The sequence below is a fragment of the Notolepis coatsorum genome (genome assembly GCF_963971535.1).
Source record: "Notolepis coatsorum genome assembly, chromosome: 16".
Lineage (NCBI taxonomy): Eukaryota > Metazoa > Chordata > Actinopteri > Aulopiformes > Paralepididae > Notolepis > Notolepis coatsorum.
Genome location: NC_140180.1, coordinates 106,073,439 through 106,084,006, shown reverse-complemented (window position 1 = coordinate 106,084,006; position 10,568 = coordinate 106,073,439). Strand labels below are relative to the sequence as shown.

The window sequence follows — 10,568 nt, the reverse complement described above, 5'->3', positions numbered from 1 at the left end:
CACCAGGGAACTATCCAGTAAGAGTTCAGCTGGTGTTTAGAGGGAGGAGAGCCACAGAGCGTTTTCTTGTATTTTGAAAAGTATTTGGCGTATTTAGTATTTGGCCTGTTATTATCAAAAAGTATTTGAACAGGGCGATCAGGTGGCGTAACGGAGATTGCGTTCGTCACCAAACCCCGGAGCGGCTAGATTCGCCTGTTCGAATCCAGCTCACAGCTCCGGCGTTGTCACCAGCTTGGCTGGCCGTTCACACTAATACAATTGGCAGTATTAGAGGGTGGGAGAAGCTGGCGGGGTGGGTCCGGGTCGTTGTAAACAGCGACTCCTACAGTTCGGTCGGGGCGCCTGCTAAGCGCGGATAGGACTTGAGTGGGATAGTGTGATCCTTCCACACGCTACGCCCTCTCAATGAGAATCCGCGCTGCCAGGTGAAAAGAAGCGTTGATTGGCTGGACGTGTGTCGGAGGAAGCACGTGGTAGCCTCCACTCTCCCAGACCGACCAGGACAGCGACCAGGAAGGGGATTGGGAATTGGCATAACGACTAACATTGGGATGGGAGAAAATCGGAGGAAATGGAGGGGGAAAAATATAAAATAAAAAATATAAACGTATTTGAACATCCTATGATGTTCTCAAATCGATCTAGTAAAGTATTTAATAATCGTGATTTCAATATCAATCAAAATTATCATGATTATGATTGTTGCTATAATTGAGCAGCCATAGCTAGTAGGTCTACAAATTGGCAAGCTAATGCTGCTAGCTGGCGCTGCTAATGCTAGCAGGCCTACAAACTGGCAAGCTAACACTCATAACTGCTAATGCTAGCAGGCCTACAAACTGGCAAGCTAACACTCATAGCTGCTAATGCTAGCAGGCCTACAAACTGGCAAGCTAGCGCTGCTAGCTGCTAATGCGAGCAGGCCTACAAACTGGCAAGCTAGCACTGCTAATGCGAGCAGGCCTACAAACTGGCAAGCTAGCGCTGCTAGCTGCTAATGCGAGCAGGCCTACAAACTGGCAAGCTAACACTCATAGCTGCTAATGCTAGCAGGCCTACAAACTGGCAAGCTAGCGCTGCTAGCTGCTAATGCTAGCAGGCCTACAAACTGGCAAGCTAATGCTGCTAGCTGCTCATGCGAGCAGGCCTACAAACTGGCAAGCTAACACTGGTAGCTGTTAATGCTAGCAGGCCTACAAACTGGCAAGCTAATGCTGATAGCTGCTCATGCGAGCAGGCCTACAAACTGGCAAGCTAATGCTGATAGCTGCTAATGCGAGCAGGTCTACAAACTGGCAAGCTAATGCTGATAGCTGCTAATGCTAGCAGGCCTACAAACTGGAAAGCTAGCGCTGCTAGCTGCTAATGCGAGCAGGCCTACAAACTGGCAAGCTAGCGCTGCTAGCTGCTAATGCGAGCAGGCCTACAAACTGGCAAGCTAACACTGGTAGCTGTTAATGCTAGCAGTAGCATGCCTACAAACTGGCAAGCTAATGCTGATAGCTGCTAATGTTCGCAGGCCTACAAACTGGCAAGCTAATGCTGATAGCTACTAATGCTAGCAGGCCTACAACCTGGCAAGTTAACGCTCAAAATAAAAACACAAAACATATATATATATATATCGTTCCTCTGGGTTTGTGGAGCTCGTTGAGACATGCATTTGTGATACCGTACTCTATTGTAATTGTAATATTACAAATGTAATAGGATACCCTGACTATGTCCAGCTGTGTTTTAAATATGGCTTGGTGTCCAGTCTAGACAATGGAGATCCATCTTTGGGAATGAATGAATGAATGAAAACTTTATTTAACAGATTGCAGAATGGGTACAATACAGTACGGCTCAATACGTTTGTCTTGTTTACATCAGGGTCCCCCATTTTCAATTCATAGTGACATTTATGACATGCATTGTGATAGAATATTACTATTGGGAAAAAAAAGAAAAACGAACCAAAAACAGTGAACAGGAGGTCTATTTGTATTAAAAACAATAGATTGTTTTTCATTTAAATGTCTGGAAGAGATCAAAAATAAAAATGTCATGATATTTCCATTGCCTTTTTTTTTGTTGATTTAAATGTTACTGATTGTGTTAAATGGGCATATAATATTGTTTCATATCGATCGCAGGCACCTGAATCGAATCGTATCGTATCGTGGCAGACTTTGTGATATCGGAAAATATCGTATCGTTGTCCAAAGAATCGTATCGTATCGTGATGAAACTGGTGATTCCCACCCATAGTACTGGGCTGTATTGGGATGTACTGGGTCGTACTACCAGGTAGAAATTGAGTCAATGTATCAAGATCTTGTTATTGTGTGTGTGGTTCCTGCTTTGACCAGAAGGAGGCTCTGTTGGCTGAGCTCTCTCACTCACACTCACACACACACAGACGCACACTATTCCTTTCAATATGATTTCTATTATTCCTTTCAGTATTATTCCTATTATTCCCTTCAATATTATTCTTATTATTCCTTTCAGTATTATTCTTATTATTCCTTTCAGTATTATTCTTATTATTCCTTTCAGTATTATTATTATTATTATTATTATTATTATTATTATTATTATTCCTTTCAGTATTATTATTATTCCTTTCAGTATTATTATTATTATTCCTTTCAGTATTATTATTATTCCTCCTTTCAGTATTATTATTATTATTCCTCCTTTCAGTATTATTATTATTCCTTTCAGTATTATTCCTATTATTCCTTTCAGCATTTTTCCTATTATTTCTTTCAGCATTATTCCTTACAGTATCATTCCTTTTTGGTATTATTCCTTTCAGACACTTAGTTCATCCATCCCACTGTTTGTTCATCCAACTCACTGTTTGTTCATCCAACTCACTGTTTGTTCATCCATCTCACTGTTTGTTCATCCATCTCACTGTTTGTTCATCCATCTCACTGACCATGTCACGAGCTTAAGATTCTTCATCAGGTCAAGCGGGTTGTCAAAAGTCTTTGAAGAGTCAAAAGTCTAAAGGGTTTTTCCAGGCGGTGATTGAGGTAGAATCCTAGGTGTAATCTTTAATGCCGACCTCTAGTCATTAGGCAAAAGAGTCCCGCTTGGAGTCCCGCCTCGACTACTGCAACGCACTGCTCGCTGGCCTCCCGGCCACTGCCACCAAGCCTCTTCAACTCATTCAGAACCACTGCCACCAAGCCCCTTCAACTCATCCAGAACCACTGCCACCAAGCCTCTTCAACTCATTCAGAACCACTGCCACCAAGCCTCTTCAACTCATTCAGAACCACTGCCACCAAGCCCCTTCAACTCATTCAGAACCACTGCCACCAAGCCCCTTCAACTCATTCAGAACCACTGCCACCAAGCCCCTTCAACTCATCCAGAACCACTGCCACCAAGCCCCTTCAACTCATTCAGAACCACTGCCACCAAGCCCCTTCAACTCATTCAGAACCACTGCCACCAAGCCCCTTCAACTCATTCAGAACCACTGCCACCAAGCCCCTTCAACTCATTCAGAACCACTGCCACCAAGCCCCTTCAACTCATTCAGAACCACTGCCACCAAGCCTCTTCAACTCATTCAGAACCACTGCCACCAAGCCCCTTCAACTCATTCAGAACCACTGCCACCAAGCCCCTTCAACTCATTCAGAACCACTGCCACCAAGCCCCTTCAACTCATTCAGAACCACTGCCACCAAGCCTCTTCAACTCATTCAGAACCACTGCCACCAAGCCCCTTCAACTCATTCAGAACCACTGCCACCAAGCCCCTTCAACTCATTCAGAACCACTGCCACCAAGCCCCTTCAACTCATTCAGAACCACTGCCACCAAGCCCCTTCAACTCATCCAGAACGCAGCGGCCCGCCTGATCTCAAACCTCTGCTTCAAGGCCCTCGACCTGGCATACCGTGCGGCAAAGGGAACCGCTCCCGCCTACCTCCGGTCAATGGTCTCTAACTACACACCCTCAAGACCCCTACGCTCTGCATCCTCTGGCCGCCTCAGACCCACTCCTATCCAAGCTCCGGGAGGGTCATCAAGGAGAAGCCGCCTATTCTCAGTCCTTGCCCCACAATGGTGGAACAAACTGCCAACCACAGTTAGGACAGCCGAAACCCGTCCAATCTTTCGCCGTCGACTAAAGACTCATTTCTTCAACCATTATCTGAAATTCAAAACAAAAAAATAATAATCTAACCCTACTTACTTTGAGGACCATGTTGTCACCTTGCTTTTGCCTAGAAATCGTACAAGTTTACAAGTTATTACAAGTTGCATTTGACCCATTCACTCACACGTTCACACACTGACGGCTGGAGGCGACCCTGCAAGGTGCCGACCTGCTCATCGGGAGCAGTTAAGGGTTAAGTGTCTTGCTCAAGGACACTTTAGCACACTGCCTGGGAAGAGCTGGAATCGAACCGAGAACCTTCCGATTACCAGATGACCGCTCTAACGCCTGAGCCACTGTACAACACCGCTCTGTATGGATCTGCGCCACTTCTAAACGCGGTTTGGCTTTGTAATTGTACGTACGTCCAGTTGGAATCATATCTGACTGGACAGGTAGCCATCCGTCTGTCGTGAGCTGCTTCCTCTGCGTGTAAACACTCAGCTCGGAGTGAGACCAGGGAGACCAGGAACACCATCTCTGCCGTCGCTCAGCGGTTCCCAGAACACAGGTCCTGATCCAGCCTCTTTTTAAACATGGGGTTAGAAGTCCACTCCTCTGAGAATTACTCCTCTGTTGAGACAGTTGGAGTGCTGCTGAGTAGCTAACTATTCTATTCTACGAGACCGGTATTTGGGCTGAAAAGGAGATACTGGAGTGATTAAAACTGCTCAGTACATCTCTGGAGCAGCCTTCCCCTCACTACAGGACATGTACTCTACCAGGGCCACCAGGAGAGCACACAACATCATTAAGGACAGTGCACACCCCCAACACACTCTTCAACCTCCTGCCATCAGGCAGGCGATATAGGAGTCTGAAAGCCAGAACTACGAGACTGACAAACAGTTTCTACCCACAGGCCATCAGACTCTTGAATGCCTAGCCCCCCCCCCCCCTCCACACACACCTTCTACTATGAACTATGAACTATGAATCACTAAAGACACATTTAACTGCTGCTGTGACCGACTGTCACCTCCGTTCACATGATCGGAACGTGCAATGTAACTCACTGTGCCTTGTATATATATTTTTTTTTAATCTATTTTACCTTATTTTCTAGCACTCACTTGTATTTAAATATGTTTAAGTTAAGTACTGTGTGATTTCTTTTGTGAAGGGTGGACTAGCAAAGTAAGATTTCCATTGTATGGCAAACTGTCGTTTTAACTGTGCATATGACAATAAACAATCTTGAATCTTGGAGAGAAGGTTCTGGTAAGACCTGATCCCAGGCCAGCAGGGGGGTAGTAGCACGCTCACCTTTTGGATGTTGTGAAAGATGATCCAGGTGTTTGTTGTGGTTTTTATGAAACGTAAAATATATGTTGCTTTCAGTTTCCCTTGATGTTCCAGCTCCTCCCCCTGATCTTGTGTCCCTCCTAGTGTGTTTTAATTAATACGGGGATGCAAAGTGGTGCAGGGGACACCCAACTAATAACACCCCTCTCTCTGTCTCTTTCTCTCCCTCTCTTTACCTCTCTCTCTCTTTGTCTTTGTCTTTCTCTCTCTCTTTGTCTCTATCTATTTCTCTCTCTCAGGGAGCTTATAAAGTATGAGTTTTTCCCAGAAGCCACCAGGACAGAGGAAGATGTGAAGAAGTATCCCAACTACCCGTGGGGCCGAGACATGTACACACTGGGAGGTAACATTAGAGACATGTACACACTGGGAGGTAACATTAGAGACATGTACACACTGGGAGGTAACATTAGAGACATGTACACACTGGGAGGTAACATTAGAGACATGTACACACTGGGAGGTAACATTAGAGACATGTACACACTGGGAGGTAACATTAGAGACATGTACACACTGGGAGGTAACATTAGAGACATGTACACACTGGGAGGTAACATTAGAGACATGTACACACTGGGAGGTAACATTAGAGACATGTACACACTGGGAGGTAACATTAGAGACATGTACACACTGGGAGGTAACATTAGAGACATATACACACTGGGAGGTAACATTAGATACATGTACACACTGGGAGGTGACATTAGAAACATGTACACACTGGGAGGTAACATTAGAGACATGTACACACTGGGAGGTAACATTAGAGACATGTACACACTGGGAGGTAACATTAGAGACATGTACACACTGGGAGGTAACATTAGAGACATGTACACACTGGGAGGTAACATTAGAGACATGTACACACTGGGAGGTAACATTAGAGACATGTACACACTGGGAGGTAACATTAGAGACATGTACACACTGGGAGGTAACATTAGAGACATGTACACACTGGGAGGTAACATTAGAGACATGTACACACTGGGAGGTAACATTAGAGACATGTACACACTGGGAGGTAACATTAGAGACCAGAGACATGTACACACTGGGAGGTAACATTAGAGACCAGAGACATGTACACACTGGGAGGTAACATTAGAGACATGTACACACTGGGAGGTAACATTAGAGACATGTACACACTGGGAGGTAACATTAGATACATGTACACACTGGGAGGTAACATTAGAGACATGTACACACTGGGAGGTAACATTAGAGACATGTACACACTGGGAGGTAACATTAGAGACATGTACACACTGGGAGGTAACATTAGAGACATGTACACACTGGGAGGTAACATTAGAGACATGTACACACTGGGAGGTAACATCAGAGACATGTACACACTGGGAGGTAACATTAGAGACATGTACACACTGGGAGGTAACATTAGAGACATGTACACACTGGGAGGTAACATTAGAGACATGTACACACTGGGAGGTAACATTAGAGACATGTACACACTGGGAGGTAACATTAGAGACATGTACACACTGGGAGGTAACATTAGAGACATGTACACACTGGGAGGTAACATTAGAGACATGTACACACTGGGAGGTAACATCAGAGACATGTACACACTGGGAGGTAACATTAGAGACATGTACACACTGGGAGGTAACATTAGAGACATGTACACACTGGGAGGTAACATTAGAGACATGTACACACTGGGAGGTAACATTAGAGACATGTACACACTGGGAGGTAACATCAGAGACATGTACACACTGGGAGGTAACATCAGAGACATGTACACACTGGGAGGTAACATCAGAGACATGTACACACTGGGAGGTAACATTAGAGACATGTACACACTGGGAGGTAACATTAGAGACATGTACACACTGGGAGGTAACATTAGAGACATGTACACACTGGGAGGTGACATTAGAGACATGTACACACTGGGAGGTAACATTAGAGACATGTACACACTGGGAGGTAACATTAGAGACATGTACACACTGGGAGGTAACATTAGAGACATGTACACACTGGGAGGTAACATTAGAGACATGTACACACTGGGAGGTAACATTAGATACATGTACACACTGGGAGGTAACATTAGAGACATGTACACACTGGGAGGTAACATCAGAGACATGTACACACTGGGAGGTAACATTAGAGACATGTACACACTGGGAGGTAACATTAGAGACATGTACACACTGGGAGGTAACATTAGAGACATGTACACACTGGGAGGTAACATTAGAGACATGTACACACTGGGAGGTAACATCAGAGACATGTACACACTGGGAGGTAACATTAGAGACATGTACACACTGGGAGGTAACATTAGAGACATGTACACACTGGGAGGTAACATTAGAGACATGTACACACTGGGAGGTAACATTAGAAACATGTACACACCAGGGTTTCCGTTAGAAAAAATTGTTGCCGGTCTCCGTGACCTGCAAGATTTCAATCTACCGGACAATTGAGATTAATTCCGGTCATAGTTTATTGAGCTTTAAAACAATTGAATAAAGAATGTCATCCTCAAGGCATGTAGATTTATAATATTATTACTTAAAACTATAGGCTACTTTTGCGTATACAGTCATTAATATATTCCAAATAAAATAAGTCCCTCGATACTCCGTGCTGCTGCTGACTTGAAATAAAATAGACCGCGTATGTGGGCAGTCGGTCCGACACTAAACAGCAGTCTGTTATAATCACATTTTTATGAGCTAACGAATTCCGTTATATTGGACATTTGTATTAATTATATCAAGCGAAGAACTGAGAAATTTTGCAGAGAGAGACTGCAACATTATCGTGGGTTTGCGTGATGTATATCTCCACCTCCGAGTCCCAACGACTTGGTGCTGGTCATAATGTCCGGTGAAAACAACTCCCTCCAAGCACAACTTGACCACCCGAACCGTACCAAAACAGGCCAAAATTAAATAGCCCATGCGACGAACGATTCATTACATTCGTTTCATCGTTGCTCCACCAAGCAGCCGGTCCAACAAAGCTGTTATCAGCGCGAGCCGGTCGCAGTTAGTTTGCAAGAAGCATCCAGCTGCAGACCCGCAGAGCAGCTTTCCAGGTCTGGGGACCGCACTGTGCCAGCAAAGCTGGTGGGTTCTGTGGGTCTGCAGCTGCATGCCTTCCGCAAATCCAGCAGCAAGCTCTCGCTGAGCGAAGCAACGACAACAAACGCAATGATTGTTTCGTTCATCGCATAGGCCACCCAACTCCAGCCCATCCAAATACAATTCAAATAATCAAACTGTGCCCAGAGGGAACTATTTTCACCGGACACTATGACCGGAGAGATTAAATATGTCGGACTTCAACAGATTTTGCCGGTCAAAAACCGGTAATTACCGGCTAACGGAAACGCTGGTACACACTGGGAGGTGACATCAGAGACATGTACACACTGGGAGGTAACATTAGAGACATGTACACACTGGGAGGTAACATTAGAGACATGTACACACTGGGAGGTAACATTAGAGACATGTACACACTGGGAGGTGACATTAGAGACATGTACACACTGGGAGGTAACATTAGAGACATGTACACACTGGGAGGTAACATTAGAGACATGTACACACTGGGAGGTAACATTAGAGACATGTACACACTGGGAGGTAACATTAGAGACATGTACACACTGGGAGGTAACATTAGAGACATGTACACACTGGGAGGTAACATTAGAGACATGTACACACTGGGAGGTAACATTAGAGACATGTACACACTGGGAGGTAACATTAGAGACATGTACACACTGGGAGGTAACATTAGAGACATGTACACACTGGGAGGTAACATTAGAGACATGTACACACTGGGAGGTAACATTAGAGACCAGAGACATGTACACACTGGGAGGTAACATTAGAGACATGTACACACTGGGAGGTAACATTAGAGACCAGAGACATGTACACACTGGGAGGTAACATTAGAGACATGTACACACTGGGAGGTAACATCAGAGACATGTACACACTGGGAGGTAACATTAGAGACATGTACACACTGGGAGGTAACATTAGAGACATGTACACACTGGGAGGTAACATCAGAGACATGTACACACTGGGAGGTAACATTAGAGACATGTACACACTGGGAGGTAACATCAGAGACATGTACACACTGGGAGGTAACATCAGAGACATGTACACACTGGGAGGTAACATTAGAGACATGTACACACTGGGAGGTAACATTAGAGACATGTACACACTGGGAGGTAACATTAGAGACATGTACACACTGGGAGGTAACATTAGAGACATGTACACACTGGGAGGTAACATTAGAGACATGTACACACTGGGAGGTAACATTAGAGACATGTACACACTGGGAGGTAACATTAGATACATGTACACACTGGGAGGTAACATTAGATACATGTACACACTGGGAGGTGACATTAGAGACATGTACACACTGGGAGGTAACATTAGAGACATGTACACACTGGGAGGTAGAGACATGTACACACTGGGAGGTAACATTAGAGACATGTACACACTGGGAGGTAACATTAGAGACATGTACACACTGGGAGGTAACATCAGAGACATGTACACACTGGGAGGTAACATTAGAGACATGTACACACTGGGAGGTAACATTAGAGACATGTACACACTGGGAGGTAACATTAGAGACATATACACACTGGGAGGTAACATCAGAGACATGTACACACTGGGAGGTAACATTAGAGACATGTACACACTGGGAGGTAACATTAGAGACATGTACACACTGGGAGGTAACATTAGAGACATGTACACACTGGGAGGTAACATTAGAGACATGTACACACTGGGAGGTAACATTAGAGACATGTACACACTGGGAGGTAACATTAGAGACATGTACACACTGGGAGGTAACATTAGAGACATGTACACACTGGGAGGTAACATTAGAGACATGTACACACTGGGAGGTAACATTAGAGACATGTACACACTGGGAGGTAACATCAGAGACATGTACACACTGGGAGGTAACATTAGAGACATGTACACACTGGGAGGTAACATTA

The 10,568-nt window shown here is 44.7% G+C and overlaps 1 protein-coding gene across 1 annotated transcript in view; it reads left to right on the top strand.

The window, feature by feature from the left end:
- fbxo38 (F-box protein 38) overlaps positions 1 to 10,568 on the top strand; it is an 86,929-nt gene that overhangs the window by 69,880 nt on the left and 6,481 nt on the right. Inside the window, exon 16 of the mRNA XM_084332145.1 lies at positions 5,712 to 5,822. Within this exon, the coding sequence (XP_084188271.1) occupies positions 5,712 to 5,822 (111 nt within the window). The remainder of the gene's footprint in view (positions 1 to 5,711; positions 5,823 to 10,568) is intronic.